Here is a 19,233-nt window from a genome sequence, read left to right as displayed (position 1 = left end):
GTATAAATTTAAAAATTAAAAAATACTCACTACTTCCCTAGATGAATTCCTTGAGAGGTGTAGTTTACAAAATGGGGTCACTTGTGGGGGTTTCTGCTGTTTCGGCATGTCAGCGACTCTTCAAATGTGACATGGTGTCAGCCACCTATCCCAGCCAACATAGCGCTCCTTTCTCTTCCGGACCCTGCCGTACACCAAAGCAGTGGTTTTCCCCCACATATGGGGTATCGGCGTACTCACGAGAAATTGCACAACAAATTTCATGGTGCAATTTTTCCTATTACCCTTATGATAATGCAAAATTAAGGGATGAAAAACGTTTTTGTGGGAAAAATGTGAAAATTTTATTTTTACAGCTCAATATTATAAACTTCTGTGAAGCACCTTGGGGTTCAAGGTGCTCACCACACATCTAGATAAGTTCCCTAAGGGGTCTAGTTTCCAAAATGGTGTCACTTGTGGGGGGTTTCCACTGTTTAGGCACTTCAGAAGCTCTCCAAACGCAACATGGCGTCCGCTAATTATTCAGACAAATTTTACATTCAAAAAGTCAAATGGCGCTCCTTCCCTTTCAAACCCTGCCGTGCGCCCAAACAGTGGTTTGCCTCCACATATGGGGTATCGGCGTGTTCAGGAGAAATTGCACAACAAATTTCATGGTGCAATTTATCCTATTACCCTTATGATAATGCAAAATTAAGGGATGAAAAGCTTTTTTGTGGGAAAAATGTGAAAATTTTATTTTTACAGCTCAATATTATAAACTTCTGTGAAGCACCTTGGGGTTCAAGGTGCTCACCACACATCTAGAGAAGTTCCCTAAGGGGTCTAGTTTCCAAAATGGTGTCACTTGTGGGGGGGTTTCCACTGTTTAGGCACATCAGGAGCTCTCCAAACGCAACATGGCGTCTGCTAATTATTCAGACAAATTTTATATTCAAAAAGTCTAATGGCGCTCCTTCCCTTCCGAACCCTGCAGTGCGCCCAAACAGTGGTTTTCCCTCACATATGGGGTATCAGCACGCTCAAGAGAAATTGCACAAAAAAAATTGGGGTCTATTTTTTCCTGTTACCCCTGTGAAAAGAAAAAAATTGGGTCTAAAGTAACATTTTTGTGAAAAAAGTTAAATGTTAATTTTTTTCTTCCACATTCCAAAAATTCCTGTGAAGCACCTGAAGGGTTAATAAAGTTCTTGAATGTGGTTTTGAGCACCTTTAGGGGTGCAGTTTTTAGAATGGTGTCACTTTTTGGTATTTTCTGTCATAAAGACCCCTCAAAGTGACTTCAAATATGATGTGGTCCCTAAAAAAATGTTTTTGTAAATTTTGTTGGAAAAATTAGAAATCGCTGGTCAACTTTTAACCCTTATAGCTCCCTAACAAAAAAAAATTTTGGTTCCAAAATTGTGCTGATGTAAAGTAGACATGTGGGAAATGTTATTTATTAACTATTTTGTGTGACACATCTCTCTGATTTAAGGGCATGAAAATTCAAAGTTAGAAAATTGCAAAATTTTCAAAATTTTCGCCAAATTTCCGATTTTTTCACAAATAAACGTAAGTTATATCGAAGAAATTTTACCAGTATCGTGAAGTACAATATGTCACGAAAAAACAATCTCAGAATCAGGGGAATACGTTGAAGCGTTCCACAGTAATTACTTCATAAAGTGACAGTGGTCAGAATTGAAAAAATTGGCCCGGTCACGAAGGCAAAAACAGGCTCTGGTGCGAAGTGGTTAAGATTGTGGAGGCTTCCTTTTGGTATTGATTTAATTCCAGAAGGACAATTCCACCTCCTTTTATCAGCTGGCCTGATAACAATATTTTTGTTGTTTTGTAGTTGCTGTATTGCTTTTTGCTCTGATATGGTGAGGTTATTTTTGAATTTAGCGCACTTTTTGTCACTGATGCGGCGTATATCAGAAATAGTGTTTTTTTTGAAAGCTTAGAAGAGCTTCTGAATATTCATTGAGAGGTTTTAAGTGGGATTTCTTTTTCAGCTCTGTATGTGAATAGGTCACGCTTGATTCTTCTGTGGTCGGGATTTCTATAGTTCTTTCTTGAGGAAATGTTTTTTGATGGCAAGTTTGCGCATGAATTGTTTTATCCCCATAAATGCCTCGAATTTTTGAAATTTAGAGGATGGGGCATATTTAAGGCCTTTGTTCAACAGAGAAATTTCATTGGATTTTAAGGGGTATTGGCTTAGATTAAAGATGCCTTGGTTTAGGTTCTGATGTTGGTTTGACTTCTGAGATTGTGTTTTCTTTTTGGTGAACTCCCCCCCCCCCTGTTGCCCCTCTTAGATCTCTTTTTGGGGCCACTTGAAAAAAATTTGATTTGCTTATTCTTTTTCTTACTTGTGGAGGATTGATGGTTATTTTTGTGCATGACGTGGTGGGGTTTTGGGAGTAACTGCATGAAGGTATATCGGTCGAGGGAGTTTCATTCTCATCATTCAGTGGATCAAATCTGTTCTGGGTATGAATTGGGGTTGCAGGAGGCTCGTTGGTATTGTTGGCTGCAAGATTTAATTTCTGGAATCGAACAATGGTGGGCTGTTTCATTGTTTGGTTGGTGAGTTGAGGGGGGGGGGATCTTCTTCAGAGATCGGGTAGATAGAAAATCTATCCTCTGAAGTTGGAGAGGTGGGGGTAGTAACTCCTATCTCATCTATGATTTCATATTGGTCATTCTCTTTTTCATAATACCGTTTGTTGGTTTTTGAGATGGCGTCTCTGCCGAATTTCCGGCGTTTTTTGTCAATAATATCTTTTTCTTTGTTGTTGATCCGGTTCCTAATATTATTGGATAGGCAAATGACTTCAGGAAGGTTCTGATAAGGAATTGGTCCTTCTGCCACACCGTACTAGCCTAATCACGTGTTCCACACGTGACTGTGACGTCACGTCGGGTCCTGAAAGGCCCTGCATCGCTAACACAGGTATCACGGAGTTAGAGTCACCGGCCGGGACTCTACTCCCCCTCTCCTCGTGCCTCCCTGCACTCTCAAGCCTGGGGACACTTCCAAACAGACGGAGGTAAGCCAGCCATCTCCGCTACATACCAACGGACTTCAGAACGGAGGTCAATGGTCTAGTATTACATTCATTTGACCAGTCTACCATAACTGACACCTACAGGTACAAAGAAGATCCCTGCCATTTTTTGGCATACTGTCACACTACAACTTAGGCTCCCCAACCTATAGGTGCTACTCCTGGACCCAGGTATTTTCTCCTCATTATGACCCATCTTGACCATTTACACCACCATTAACCCTCTCCGTTATTTACCTAGGTCTCTAAAAACAGCATTCACAGCAACACCAGCTGGCCTGTCTCCATCTAGTCCCCTAAATAAACCACATCAGGTCCACTCCCTTGAAATCTACTACAGGTATACCATTTTTTATATGCCTATCCACCACAATAGGCGACTGTACAATTAACCCACCCTATCTGACTTCCATCAGTTTTCTACTGCCACCCATGGGACGAACCCGTCACCTATGAGCCCACATTGGACCACCTAAAACCAGGTAATTATCATCAAATCAAGGCCCCAACTACCACCTCCAATACAGTCACAATTTAACCCTTCTTCTATTTTAATCAGAAGAACCACTAATCTGCTCATCTTCTAAAAAACCATCTCAAAAACGGATCCCACTGTCATATTAGGGACGTATCCGCCATCTGTGGTCCCACACCAAGAACTCCACCACCAGGTAATTATCATTAGCCCTAGGTTCTAACACTAGCACCCACCACAGCCATTAATATACCTTCCTCTCTATCCACAGAGGAACTTCCATCCGATGCACCTTCTGAAAATCCATACCGCGGATCCCATCAGGATTCCATTTTACCTTCAGTCTTTTAATTGTCTTTTTAGCCTTGGTCCAAAGACCACATCTAGATTTAACTATTCCACCCCTTCTTCTTTTAAATTATATTAAATAACCTAATTTTATTGTGACTTTGAATCTCTCCACTCATTCACTCTGGGGACTTCATGTCAATCCATTGACAGTTATATCACTATCATACAATTTTATACTTTTATATTTATATTTTGATCCATTTATACTCACATACTATTTTTAAAATTGAGCTAGTACACCAACTAGCCATACTCTTGGTCTAAAGGGGAGCGCGAATTTACTCATTTGAAACCATTTTTGGTACCACACTCTGATACCAGTCGGACAAGTAGTGGCTCTTGTTCCAAATTTGCTGCAAGCCCAACTGACCACCTACCAGCGCCACTGCTCTTTGTTAGGCTATGTGCCCACGATGCAGAAATGCTCAGGATTTTTTCCTGAGCGTTTCTGCATCTCCCTGGCAGAAAAAACGCATGCGGATTGTACATGCGGATTGTACATGCGGATTGTACATGCGTTTTACTGCCAGGGACATGCGGAAATGGAGCGTTATCACTGACCTTTCCGCATGCGGATTGACAAGCGCTTTCCAAGCGATTAGCATCACTTGGAAAGTGCATGACAAGTAGGTCACACTATATAAATCTATGCAAACAGCATGGATTTATATAGTGTGACCCGAGAGAGTAGTAAAAATAAAAAAAATAAATATATACTTACCCTCCGATGGCCCGCGCTGGCTTGTTTCGCTCGGTCCCAGCTGCCGACAGCAGTGGATTGAAAGACCTGCCGACGTCAGTGTCGCGTGACCCGTCCCATGACTCTGACGTTAGCTCAGGTCCTAGTTCAGTCCACTGCAAAGTGCAGGGAAGCATGGAGGAGCGCTGCGCGGGCTGCCAGAAGGTAAATATACATTTATTTTTTATTTTATTCTTTTTTTACAGATTTTTTAATGGTACCTGGGTGTGGATGAGACTCTCCTCTCATCTACACCCGGGTACCATCCGCACATTAAAACGCGTCAATTACGCATCTACATATACAGTGATGCGTAATCCATGCGGTCTAATGCAAGTCAATGGCGGCGAAGACGCAGCACTTCCACAAAATAATTGGTAGTGCTGCGTTTTTTTCCGCAATGATAATCCGCAGCGGAAATTTCCGCAGCATGTGCACAGCACATGCGGATTATCATAGGGGAACATTGCTGCCCTTCTACCATGCATTTTTAATGCGATTCTGCAGCGTTTCCGCAGCTGCAGAAACGCATCGTGGGCACACAGCCTTAATCCGACTGTCAGTATTGGTTTTCTAAAGATATGCGTGTTGTTTATCTGCTTTTTCTTGCTTTATATGCAGCTGACTCCAAACCTTTGTTACATACACCGCTCCCTTATAGCTTAGCTGTGATTTGTGCTTACAGTTGTAGTGAACATGATTGCCACTCTTAATTGTTTACTATAAAGAAAATATCCAATATCTCCACAAATTAATGGCTACGTACTAACCGTGTATCATTAACATATTTTAATAGCACATCTAAATACATTCAGAAAAAAAGTTGACCTGTAACTATTCATGTTGTTATTTCAACACCTAAATAAAGAAGAAATTTAGTATATGATATGGACAGAATTAAAGCCAGTTTTCCTTAATACTTGGATGCAGAAGCTTTGGCAACAATTGAAAACTCCAAGCATTTTTTTTCGTAGCCATCTGTGAGCTTTTTGCATTTGCCTCCTGGTGGTTTCTTCCACTCCAATTTTCTGACGCTCTTGAACGTTTGCATTGTTTTTCAAATATCAGATTTGAGCTCTTTCCAAAGATGTTTAAACAGATTGAGACAGGGCTCAATCTAAAAACAGCCCAAATTGTACCTCAACTATTTTTGTGTACTTTTGGATGTGTGACTTGGGTCATCTTCCTACTTTAGGCTCGTCCCAAAGGCAATAAAGCAGCCACACAATATGGATCTACCACTATGTTTGATTGTAGGTAGGGTGCACTATTCTTTACATACTTCATTTTGTCTATAAACATAATGCTGGTATGCAAAGCCAACTATCTCTAATTTGGTTTAATTTGTCCATTTCCTTGAAGGCATGAACATGTATTGTGCCAAAGTTCAGGTGCTCTTTTTATTTACGTCCTTGTGTAAATTGGGTGGTGTAGTTGGGAGGCAGGGGCATTTAACATATGATTAAAACAGTTTCTTTATTTTAATCGCTCTTATAGATGCATTGATACCAGTTTTTTTATTTTTAAAGGGGAAAACGGGTGTGATTTTAAACATTATTTTTTAAAAAAAATTTCTTTTACTTAACTTATTAGTCCCCTTAGGGGACTAATAAATTGATTGTTTAACTGCCACAACAAGCCATCAGTTCCCCGTGATCGCTTAAATGGCAGCCAGTGCACGAACACAAGTGATTGTCAATCTCTGACTAGCATTTAAATAATGCTGAGGCAGTTATATAGTTAAACATCCGTGGATGGAGGTTGTCTCGGCCTCTTCTGTTGAAGGCAGATGCCCACTGTCTGATATAGCGGCATCTGTCTGGTATGATGTGGACTTCTCTTTTGAGTAATTTTACAATATCTGGTTTTCGTTTGTGTCAGGGAAATATTGAAAATCTTTCTTCTCCCATGTGATAGAAATATTAAGAATTTCTCTCTCCCAGACCCCTCTTCATCCCCCCTTCCCTATAGTATTTGTCAAAGGAGAAGAGCTGACACTTGGCAAGTGGCTCCATGCAAATTAGCCCACACAGCAGAAGTAGCTTGTAAGCAAATGCTAGCACAAAAGGTGTTACTGACCCAATTAACATGCGATTGTAGTTTTCCAGTGACACAGACCTGCGACAGTTTACATTTAGCTGAGGAAGCTTAATCCCGAGCTTCAAAAGAATTCAACAGAAATCTGCAGCCGGGCCGGCGCCAAAACTGTGTATGGAATATCTTAAGTTCTATACCTCCGATAATAATGGGGCCCATATTTTTAGTGGCAGGGTCAGCTAAGGAACAATATGCTTATTTTCCTGTAACTAAGCCCCTCCGGTGAGCTGTGGCGCAAAAGTACCAGAATAACGGACCGCAGCCAGTTTATGTGTGGTCTCTGGAGAAAGGTAAATTCATAAAAGAAAATATGGTATCACTTTCGATCAACCAGCGATAAGTTATCCCAGAAGTTAGAAATTCTAATAAAAATATGAAGGGTGGAGCCCCGCCCACATGATGTCATCCCAGGGGTGTGTCAGCAGGTCTCCTCCTTCGGCATAAAAGACCCCACTGAGGATGGGTCAGTATTCATTTATAGAGATTATAAACAAAGGATCACTTTCAATAACGGTCAAATTGGGGCGCCCCCCCCCTCCAGCTATACGGAGTTGTCTCTGCGAACTTTATAGTAAGTTTCTTCTTTAATCCTGTTTTATTTGTGTAACTATATTCTGTACTGAATGTCTCCTTTCTTAAAACCTTTTGTATATTTTTCCTAACCACTGCCTCCCATTTGGATTAAATATAAAATTGAATAGTTCTGTTTCTTTTGTTCTGTAATCATTCCCATATACGCTACCAGAACGCAGGCGTCCGACCCGGCATGTGTTATATTTCAAATTGGGTCGGTGGTGGCAGCGAATAATAATTGGGTTATTGTGACGCTGGCAGTAACCGTACAGGGGCGTATACACATATTCCATGCGTTGGAACCCGGAGGTGTATACGCCATATGCTTTCTGCTCACTTGCCGATAGCTATGTAGTGAGTAATCGGGATCGTGTGCTCTCGAATCCCTGCTCAATCCTGACGGAGTGACGGCTGTGGTGGGATATTGTGTGATCTCCCTGGTCCCGTCCCTGTCTTCCCTGACAATTGGGTTATAAACAATAGGTCATTTTCTGATGATGGCTTTCTTTTCTTTTCCATGAAGTTCTTGGTAACATTTTAAACTGTTAAAGCTGTGATACCAAGGTCTTTGGAGAATGTCTTGTACTGATTTTATATTTCCCATTATGGCAGTGCTACAGCTTTGTTCTTGAGCCGTAAATTTATAGTAAAGGTGCCCATGGCACAAAATATACTGCTCATGCACCAAATATACTCTTCTTCTGAATGTCCCACCACTATTGTATACATTTAAAAAAAGGGTAAAAACTGCATGTAGATGTGAATTGTTTTCAGAAAGTTTGTCTGTGTTGAGACAACCCTTTACATTTTAATAATGACCTAAAATTTGCAATGTGTTTGAGTATACATTCTTTTAATATCACTTCTGTATATTTGCACCTAATCCTTTATGACATATTGACAGCATATGCCTTGATCCATGACAAACTCTCCATACATTACAGGTGGATGTACTTAAATTTTTTTTAGAGAGGACCTCTCAAGATTGAGCATCTTAAACTGGACAGATATTGAAATAATGGCTGTAGAGCTGAGTAAAAGGTTGTTTTTAATTTTAAATTCCCCCTCTCCGTTGCAGAGATATTAGCTTGTAAAGTTTAGATTAGAATTTATGTAACGTTCAACTGGATGCTACTAGCAATTTGTCTCTGGAGGTTTGTATTTCTTCCCCTTGCATGAGGTTGACCAATCATAAGCGGGCAGCAACACATAGGGGAAAAAATAACATGCCCTTATCTTCTCACTGATCTCTGCAGCTACTGTGTAGAGATACAGCAGATCTCTAATGGCTGTCTGTATGGGGGGAGGGTGAGAGGTGACAGCACTGTGAGATTAGATCTGGAAGAGTTTGTAATGATGCATAACTCAGCTCTGCTGTATCTCTACACAGCAGCTGCAGAGATCAGTAAGGAGGAGAGGGCATGTTTTTTTTTTTTTTTTTTTTTTTTTCTTCTCTACAGGACACTACCTACTTATGATTGGTCATCCTCATGCAGGGGAAGAAGTACACATCACCAAAGAAAAATCTCTGGTAACACCCAGATGAACTATAGAATTAATTATAACCTAAACGTTACAAGCCAATATCTCTGCAATGTAGAGAAAAAATTAAAAAATAAAAACTACATTTTACTTTATTATATTTACAGTTTAATAAGCTCAAACTGGTGAAAGGTCCTCTTTAAGACAAATATATGTATCACTTATACATCCACCAAGGACTTTAGTAGCAACCAACATGACTTAATTTCTAAACACAGGCTTCATGTCTACCTTATAGCAATCTCTTCATGGCTTAAATTTACCGACCCTGCTTGTTTCTTTATGATGATCCTGTGTAAAGCATGGAGCATGTTGTGGATGTTATACACGACTGTCCTCATTCTGTGATTGTCTGTCTTGTTCCTCATCCCCAGGCCCTGCATTATGTCTGACACGGTGTATCAGTTTGGGCTCATTCTTTAATAGATCTCCTATCACTGACTCTGCTGTGTGATTTGTGATTCGCACATCCTAATAAAACATCACTTTTTATTACAGGCTCCCACAGGGTTGGTGTAATAGCAGTTAAGCTAGGAATGATGCCAATATGGACCAAATCTGGGGAAAAGCATGCAGTTACTATGTTGCAAGTAAGATATTTTCATTTTTTGTTTTCTTTCAGTGTAAATTTTTTTTTTTGCTAGCCAAAAGTGTTAAGGCTATGTGCCCACTAAGCGTTTTTTAAGCGTTTCCGCAGTGGCAATTCCGCCAAGGAAACACTTAAAAAACGCTTGGTAGAAGGTCTGCAATGTTCCCCAATGATAATCCGAATGTGCTGTGCACATGCTGCGGAAATTTCCGCTGCGGATTATCATTGCGGAAAAATCCGCAGCACTACAATTAATTTTGCGGAATCGTGGCGTTTTAGCCGCCATTGAGTTGCATTGGACCACATGACATCCGCTTGACTACACGTGCACATGCGGATATCATGCAGTACAATGCGCGGATGGTACCTGGGTCTGGAGAAGAGGAGACTCTCCTCCAGAACCGGGTACCATAGTATCTGTAGTTAAAAAAGAATTAAAATAAAAAAAAGTCTTATACCCACCTTTCCGGCGCCCCCGGTCTCCTCTGAGCGGCGCTGCTGTCTTCTTGGCTTCCGGCGGTGGTCTGCAAGGACCTTCCGTGACGTCATTTAGTCATGTGACGGTCATGCGACCGCTGACATCAGCGGTCAGGTGATGGTCGCGTGACCATCACTTGACTAAATGACGTCATGGAAGGTCCTTTTTAGAGCACCGGGAGCCACCGAAGATACCGGTCGCATCGCTAAAGAGACCGGGGGCCATCGGAAGGTGAGTATAATGTTTTTTTTTATTTTTCTTACTATTGATGCTGCATTTGCAGCATTGTAACTTGGTCACACTATATAAAATCCATGCCGGTTGCATGGATTTATATAGTGTGACCAAGTTGTCAAGCACTTTTCCAAGTGATGCTAAAATCGCTTGGAAAAGCGTTTGACAACCCTCATGCGAAATCACATGTTAAAAACGCTTCACTTAGGCTTCTACCTGGCAGAAAAAACGCATGTAAAATCCGCATGCGTTTTTTTTTTCTGCCAGGGAGATGCAGAAGCGCTCAGGAAAAATCCGGAGTAGTGTTGAGCGAGCATGCTCGACACTGCTCGTTACTCGCCCGAGCATCACGCTACTGCCAAATCAAACAAACAGTCCTTCTCAGGACTAATATCCATCCCAGATATCAGGCAGGCAGGCTGTATAGGAGACGCAGTGGTTATACCAGCAAACACTGCATTACAGTCCTGTTGGTCAAATTGCTAGACTTATGACCCCGGTCTCAGGGGCCAGGAAATTTATTTTTTTTTCCCCTCAGTCAGACTGTCCAAATATGTGCCTTATTAACCTTTTGATACCCCCCCCCCCCCCAAAAAAAAAAAATTGACTGTGTATGTGACTGTTCAGACACCAATATATTTGTTTAAGAGAGTCTGGTGTAGGCCAGAAAAATAGAACTGTGGTTTTGCAGTTCCACAGGTCAAATCTCTGTATTATCCTGTTTTTTGCCATTTTTTGCCGTAAAAAAACTGTAATAATGTCTCCCTGACTGGTCAGACACCAATATATCTGTTTAAAAGATTCTGGTGTAGGCCAGAGAAATAGAACTGTGGTTTTCCTCTTCCACGGTTCTAATCTCCTTTTTATTACCCTTTTTCCATTGATGGTGCAAGTGTAAGCTATTTTACTTAATTTACAATGGGCAAGGCGCGTGGCAAGGGACGTGGAACTGGACGTTCTGGTGATGGTGCGTGTAGAGGACGGGGCCGTGGCCAAGATGAAAATGTGCCACAACCAACAGCCACATCTTCTCGCTCCCACTTCTTGACTGAATTATTAGGGAAGCACACTACAACACACTGATCAGTTCACAATACCGGTGAACAGGTTATTAATTGGATAGCAAATAATACTTCAAGTTACCTGGGCACCACCACCTCCGGTCTGTCTTCCACACGGTCGAGTTTTAGTAGCCGTGAGTCTCGACCGCATACTCCTCCTCACCCTGATGCTCCTTCCTCCCACCAAGCCGAGTGTCGTCAGACAGCAACTGATCCCACAGTTGGACACTCTGAAGAGCTGTTCACTGGTCCATTTCCATATTTGTGCCCCTCGCCTGCTCCATTTGAAGTGATGGAAGAGGAGATCCCATGTAGCGATGCCCAAATATTTTAACTGGCACAAGAAGTCGACGCTGGCAATTTGTCACAAGAGGTGGACGATGACGAGACACAATTGCCAGGAAGTGAGGAGGAGGATCGTGGTGCGCAAGTGGAAGAGGAGGAGGAGGAGGTGGATGATCTAGTAACTGACCCACCGTGGCAGGAGGACACGCAGAGCGAGGCCAGCAGCGCACAGGGGGAGGGAGGCAGAGTACCCCAACAGGCAGGAAGAAGCAGTGTGGTGGCCACACACAGAAGGCGGGCAACAGTTCTCCGTAACACCAACACGAGGGACGTTGCCAGTACATCCGGTAGGTCTTCCAGAGTCTGGAATTATTTTAAAGACTGCTGATTACCCCAAAAAGGCCATTTGTACCATCTGCTATGCCAGCATCAGCAGGGGTGACAAAACTACCAGCCTGACCACCACCAGCATGATCAGGCACATGTCAGTAAAGCGCCCGACTTTGTGGGGCGAACCCCAGGGTCCACGACCAGTGTCAGCGGGTGTCACCACTGCTTCTTCCGCTGTTGTGCGTGTGATAGAACCCCCTGTTGAGCGTGCAAGGCAGTCCCCTGTCCATACTGCATGCAAAGCTGCCCCCTCCTCTCAGTCTTCACTTGTTATGGCAGTTTCTCAAGAAACAGCATCAACGTCCACGTCCCACCGCAGCGTTCAATTGTCCATATCCCAGAGCTTTGAACGAAAGCGCAAATTCACAGGCCACAGTCCTAAATTCGCACATTTCACGACTGCTTGCGTTGGAAATACTGCCTTTTAGGCTGGTGGAGACGGAATCCTTCCGCAACCTTATGGCGGTGGCCGTCCCTCGGTACTCTGTCCCCAGCCGACACTATTTTGCCCGGTGTGCCATCCCCACACTACACAAGCAAGTGTCCCAAAACATCTGCCGTGCCCTCAACAACGCAGTTACTGGGAGAGTCCACCTGACAACCGACACGTGGACAAGTGCTTGTGGCCAGGGATGGTACATCTCCCTGACGGCACACTGGGTAAACATAGTGGAAACTGGGACCCAGTCGGACCTTGGGACGGAACACATCCTCCCCACACCGAGGATTGCGGGCCCTATGTCAGTCAGAGTTGCCCCCACAGTGTACAGCTCCTGCGCATCATCCTCCTCCTCTTCCTCATGTTCAGCCTCCATCTCAGATATCACCACATCAGTTACAAGCTGGAAGCGCTGCAGTACTACCTCCGCCAAGCAGCAACAGGCTGTGCTGAATCTCATAAGCTTGAGTGATAAACCTCACACTGCTTGTGAGTTGTGGACAGCTGTGAAAGAGCAGGCAGATCTGTGGCTGAGACCGCTGTACCTACATCCAGGCATGGTCATGTGTGACAATGGCCGTAACCTGGTGGCGGCTCTGAGGCGAGGCGAGATCACACACGTGCCATGCCTGGCTCATGTGCTTAACCTCGTGGTTCAGCGGTTTCTTAAATCGTATCCCGAGTTGCCAGATCTGCTCGTCAAAGTACGCCGCCTGTCAGCTCATTTTCGGAAGTCGGCTACAGCTTCTGCCGCCCTTGCTGTGTTGCACCAGTGTTTGCAGCTTCCGGCACACCGACTGGTGTGTGATGTCCCCACACGTTGGAACTCTACCATCCACATGTTGCAAAGGATTTGTGAGCAGAAGAGAGCAGTTGTGGAGTACCAGCTGCAACAAGGCCGTCGATATTCAGGTCAGACTCCACACATAAGTCCTCAGAAGTGGACCTGGATGTCTGACATATGTACCATCCTGACAAACTTTGAGGAGTCCACCAAGATGGTGAGTGGCGATGACGCAATCATTAGCGTCAGCATCACACTTGTCTGTCTTTTGCAACGCTCTCTGCAGAGAATTAAAGAGGAGGCATTGCAGCCAGAGTATGATGAGATGGATCAAGAAGCCGCACCGGGCGATTACACACAGCCCAGCCTCATCTCATCCCAACGTGCATTGGGGGACAATGAGGAAGAGGAGGAGGTGGAAGAACAGGAGCTGTAATCATGCGCTGTAGACGGTAGTACCTGTACAACTGTCATACCGTCGGTTCAGCGTGGGTGGCCTGAGGACAGGGGGGAGGAGGAGAGCATGGTCAGTCGTCATCTTGGTGAGGACACGGAAGTCTTGCCCGTTACCAGTCTGGCACGCATGGCTGACTTTGTTACGCTGCCTTACCCGTGACCCTCGCGTTATCGAAATGTTGGGTGATAGTCGTGTTTTTAGTGCCGCTGGGGGAATTATAACAGATAAGCGCACTCGCCTGTCAACTGACAATTCTGACAAGCTGACCCTTATCAAAATGAACAAGGGCTGGATTGGGCCAGACTTCTCATCACCACCAAATGACAGCAGAGTAACAAAGTCAAATCCACTGTGTTATTTCGGGAGGTGTATTCCCATGCACCGCTTCACACCCACACATGGGTATACGCTTCCTCATTTCGGCTGTATTTTGCTCTTCTCCTTATCCTCAGCCTCCACCACCACTATACCACCAGGGTGACCGCGAGTCCGTGTTGCCAGCATTGCAAGTTCCTCCGTCCTAATTTTTGGCAGCTTTTGCTTGGAAGGCATTAGCAAAGACTATGGGAGACCCACTCCCCAATAATGGGAATAATGTTTTTAAGATGCTGTACTGCATGGCTCTTCCAAGGGGCATTTAAACCGTCTTGTTAAGCTACTGCAACCTCCACGTCTCTTACAATGGGCATTAAAACTGTCATGTTAAGCTACTGCAACCTCCACGTCTCTTCCAGGGGGCATTAAAATCATCTTGTTAAGCTTCTGCGACCTCCACGTCTCTTCCAAGGGGCATTAAAACCGTCTTGTTAAGCTACTGCAACCTCCACTTCTCTTCCAAGTGACATTAAAACCGTCTTGTTAAGCTACTGCAACCTCCACATCTCTTCCAAGGGGCATTAAAACCGTCTTGTAAAGCTACTGCGACCTCCACCACTTTCCCCAGGGGCATTAAAACCGTCTTGTTAAGCTACTGCAACCTCCACGTCTCTTCAAAGGGGCATTAAAACCATCTTGTTAAGCTACTGCGACCTCCACCACTTTTCCAAGGGGCATTAAAACCGTCTTTTTATGCTACTGCAACCTCCACGTCTCTTCCAGGGGGCATTAAAATCATCTTGTTAAGCTACTGCGACCTCCACGTCTCTTCCAAGGGGCATTAAAACCATCTTGTTAAGCTACTGCAACCTCCACGTCTCTTCCAAGGGGCATTAAAACCGTCATGTTAAGCTACTGCGACCTCCACCACTTTACCCAGGGGCATTGATACGGTCTTTTTATTCTACTGCGACCTCCACTTCTCTTCCAAGGGGCATTAAAACCGTCTTGTTAAGCTACTGCGACCTCCACGTCTCTTCAAAGGGGCATTAAAACCGTCTTGTTAAGCTACTGCGACCTACACCACTTTTCCAAGGGGCATTGATATTGTCTCTTTATTCCACTGCGACCTCCATCATTCTTCCAACAGGCATTGCATTTCCTCCTAATTTTAGTCAGCTTTTGCTTTTCAATGCATAGGCGAACACTAAGGGAGACCCACTCCCCAATAATGGGTAGAAGGTTTTTAGTATGCTGTAATCCACGTCTGTTTCAAGGGGCATTGCAGTTCCTCATAATTTTTGGAAATCCTACCATTCACTGCTTAGGCCAACAGTGTACAGGAGACCCAGTTGCTATAAATGGAAAAAACGGTTTAGTTAAGGCCCTATGACCTCCATGTCACTTCCAAGGGGCATTGGAATGCCTCGAAATTTTTGGTAGGCATTGCACTCACTGTATGCCCTATAACTGTGTAGCCGAACCGCTCCTTTTGGTACAGAAACATATCCTACAAGACATGTGTGGTTGACTGGCCTGATATTTATGTGAATGGTCCCTGTTTCTCCTGCTCTTTCTCCTTTGCCACCACCTCATCCATCATTCATCACCTGATGCTTTGTTTTAACGGGAGTCATAGAACTGGGATAGTAGCAGGAAAACATCCAGCAATCCTCGGAGGAGGTAGGATATGCGCCAAAACGCTGACCACCTCAGACCTAGCCGCTACTACGTACATGCGCTTGCATTCCAAGAAAACAAAGCAGATGCTAACTTCTATCATCATCATGCTCCTCAGCTTGGCACTCTCAACTCCCCTGATGGAGAAGCCAGGGCCCACCGGAGGAGTCTGGTTCTCTGGTGGGCTCGTCCAATGCTGCCTAAAGCAGGCCAGGCTCAGAAAAGTGTGGGGGAAGTTTCAAGGAGAAATAGGGGCGGCTGGGGACCGTTTATGGACACCCGGGACCGTTTATAGACACCCGGCCGCCCCCAGGCGGCTGGAGACCGTGTGTGGACACCCGGCCGCAGGGCGGCTGGGGACCGAGTATGGACTCCCGGCCTCCCCCTGGCGGCTGGGGACCGAGCGTGGACCCCCGGCCGCCGGGCGGCTGGGGACTGAGTATGGAAACCTCGCTGCCGAAGCAGCCATGAGGTAGTGGCCAGCTTCGGCCTCCTCCAAACTAAAAGGCCCCATTTCAAGTGCAAGCTAGCGGTATTGTATTGCAACCTGGGGGTGGGTGGGTGGCAGGTTGCACACTTACGCTTGCATTTCAAGAAAACAAAGCAGATGCAAACTTCTATCATCATCATCCTGCTCCTCATCTTGACACTCTCACCTCCCCTGATGGAGAAGCCAGGGCCCACCGGAGGAGTCTGGTTCTCTGGTGGGCTCGTCCAATGCTGCCCTAAAGCAGGCCAGGGTAAGAAAAGTGTGGGGGAAGTTTCAAGGAGAAATAGGGGTGGCTGGGGACCGTGTGTGGCCCCATTTCAAGTGCAAGCTAGCAGTATGGTATTGCAGCCTGGGGGTGGGTGGGTGGCAGGCTGCATACTTGCGCTTGCATTGCAAGGAATGGGGGAGGTACAATTGAACACTGCCCTGGGACAAGGACTTGCACGGGGATAGTTGCAAGTCTGCATCTTCTGATGCGGAAAGGATCACTTCTGATGGGCACACTTTTAGGCATTGACCTGGGTGTCAGAGATGCTTCCAGGGGTCTTTCCCATGCTGTTCCCATGTCTGTTCAGCACTGTATGCATGTGTCAAACATCACATGGCCAGATAAGATTGTAAAATGTTAAAATGACATTTCCCGGTGAATGCATTTGTCACGGTTAAAAGCAATACAAAAGTGCAAAAAACGCATAAAAAATGCTACTTGTGAACATAGCCCAAGGTGTGGAGGAGTATTTTTGTTTTTGTTTTTGGTTATTTATTTTACCTTATACACAAGTCTTTACCCTGGAAAGGAAGTCCCTTAACATATTTCACAGGAAAACCGTTTCAGTTTCGTTTTTGAACGTTTTATTGTGAGCCTGTTAAAGTGGCTTAATACCTCTGACCACATTGTTGACAGTAGTGACCTGGGGGTCAGAAATGCTTCTTGGGGCGATGCACATGCTGTCCCCATGTCTTTTGAGGACTGTCACTATCTTTTTGGGCACTTTTTAGGCTTTCTGCAGACTGCCGGGGGTGCCGCAGCAAAAATGCTCTGGTACATTGGGCTCGTTGCTCGGGTCGAGCACCCGAGTATCACGGTGAGCTCGGCCCGAGCTTTGAGCATTTTAGTGCTCTCTCAACACTAATCCGGAGCATTTCTGCATCGTGGGCACTTAGCCTAAAGAAGTCCTCCCATTAACTTTTTTTTCCCTAAGCCTGTGTTAATGTGCGTATAGTGTAGTTGTTAATATAGTCACCTATCACCATCTTGTCCGTTATCCAGCGCCGCTCCGGTCCTCTTCTGAGTGACATCATCGCTTTTTAAACTCTGACTCTCTCTATCTGTTTAGCTGTAAGTCTCTCTTACAATGTAAGTCTATAGGGCCTTGTTCTGACGCTACATAGGCTTACATTATAAAAGCCAAGACTCCGAAGAGCGGTGACGTCACTCACAAGAGGAACGGAGCAGCGGTGGATACCAGAGAAGGCGTTGGTAAGTTAGTAGATTAATACACTTACATACACAGGTCAAGGGGGAAAAAAAGCTCATGGGAGGGCTTCTTTAAAAGGAATCTCTCAATAAGATCAACCTTACTAAGCCATCTATATGGGCATGCCCATCATAGAAAGTTGAATAAAATGATAACTTGATGCCTGCAATTTGATATCTTATTTCCAAGAGTTACAAGTTTTTCTTAATTTTTAAATGAGCTGTTAAGATCTACAGGTCTCCATGAGAATCTGCCTCCAGAGACACTTTCACTGCTCTAACATTTACATAGTTTTAGGGAATCAAAACTTTAACATAAGTGCTTCTTTAATTGCAATAAAACCCATGCATGGTATCCATTGCGCATCCAACACTTGTCTTGGTATCTCCAAGCCCAATGTTGGATATTAGATGAACAGGATCCAGCAGTTTAATGCTTTGGGAGTCCTGGCTACCGTTCCAGTTTTGTCCATGGGCTTTCCTGCATTGCAGTTTGGCCTTCATTGAATGGGAAATGAACTGAAAGAACAGACCCCACTCATGGATAGAAGTGTTCACATTTTTGACATACACAGATGAAATATGAATTGCAAGATAAACACTTTTACTCAGTACTTTGCACTCATGGTGGTCTTCTTGCAAGTTTGTATCAAAACGTAATGTTTAGAAAACTTAATCAAATACCTGTGGCTGAACGTGTGTCGTTGTCGTCACACACACACACGTATTGAGCATGTTACCAACTTTGTAAGTAAATATATTTCTAAAGTTGCTATTGACATGAAATTCTCATCAGATGTCGGTGACAACCCATCCAGTCCACACATGCAAATAAATCAAACCATAGATGTCCAGAAATTATGTGTAACAATGAGAAACGACACAGGGAAAAAGTATTGAACACTGAAATATATTTACCAAATTTTTCGGAACAATAAGACCCACTTTGCCCCCCCAAAATTTGGGAGGAAAAGAGGGGGGTGCGTCTTTTATGGTCCGAACGTAGCATACCGGGGAGTTGGTGGTGGAGCAGGGTCGCAGGAAGCAGGGCTACTCCCTCCCTCAGGAACGCGGAAGCAGTGAGATGCTATGGGGCCAGTGTTGGCCGTCAGGCAGAGCGGCGTGCATTACTTTTCCAGTGGCCGCGGCCATCTTCCTGAAGCCGTGATGTACAGGGAAATGGCCGCCCGAGCCGGCGCATGTGCACACTGGGATCTCGGCAGCCATTTCTCTGAGGCTTATGGTTTCAGAAAGATGGCCGCCAAGATTCTAGTCTGCTCATACTGGCGCAAGGAAGTAACAGATACACTAAATTATTTTTTAAGAGGTGGAGGTGAGCAACTACTAATTAATTTGGTGCCTCTTAAACCAATGCACCCTGGATCATCACTGGTGTTCAAAATGTCTGTCTTGCTGAATTGACCTCTATGGGTTTTAAAATGCCAATAGTCGTTATTTCTTAGTCACTGCAAGTGTTTAAAAAAGTGAAATAGGTTAAAAAGTAGTGTTTTTTTTCCTTTCACTGCACCCTTCACCTGAATGCTTTACTTCAGCCCCATATTTGTTTGTCATCAGACATCAAATAAAGCATACATGTCAAAATCTGTCCCGCAGAGTGACTCTATTTGGCCTGCGACACCAGAACCACTGCCCCTATGTGGACCCATTATTCTGTTTGGAGGACTGTGTGGGGCCCATTATGTTGGCCCGCGACC

The 19,233-nt window shown here is 44.4% G+C and overlaps 1 protein-coding gene across 1 annotated transcript in view; it reads left to right on the top strand.

The window, feature by feature from the left end:
* MRPL3 (mitochondrial ribosomal protein L3) overlaps positions 1 to 19,233 on the top strand; it is a 118,392-nt gene that overhangs the window by 19,179 nt on the left and 79,980 nt on the right. Inside the window, exon 3 of the mRNA XM_073678087.1 lies at positions 9,338 to 9,429. Coding sequence (XP_073534188.1) covers positions 9,338 to 9,429 — 92 coding nt within the window. The remainder of the gene's footprint in view (positions 1 to 9,337; positions 9,430 to 19,233) is intronic.

Source organism: Phyllobates terribilis, unplaced genomic scaffold (genome assembly GCF_046119375.1).
Source record: "Phyllobates terribilis strain yellow unplaced genomic scaffold, ASM4611937v1 Scaffold_4__5_contigs__length_816908805, whole genome shotgun sequence".
NCBI lineage: Eukaryota > Metazoa > Chordata > Amphibia > Anura > Dendrobatidae > Phyllobates > Phyllobates terribilis.
This window is presented reverse-complemented; position numbering and strand designations above follow the sequence as displayed.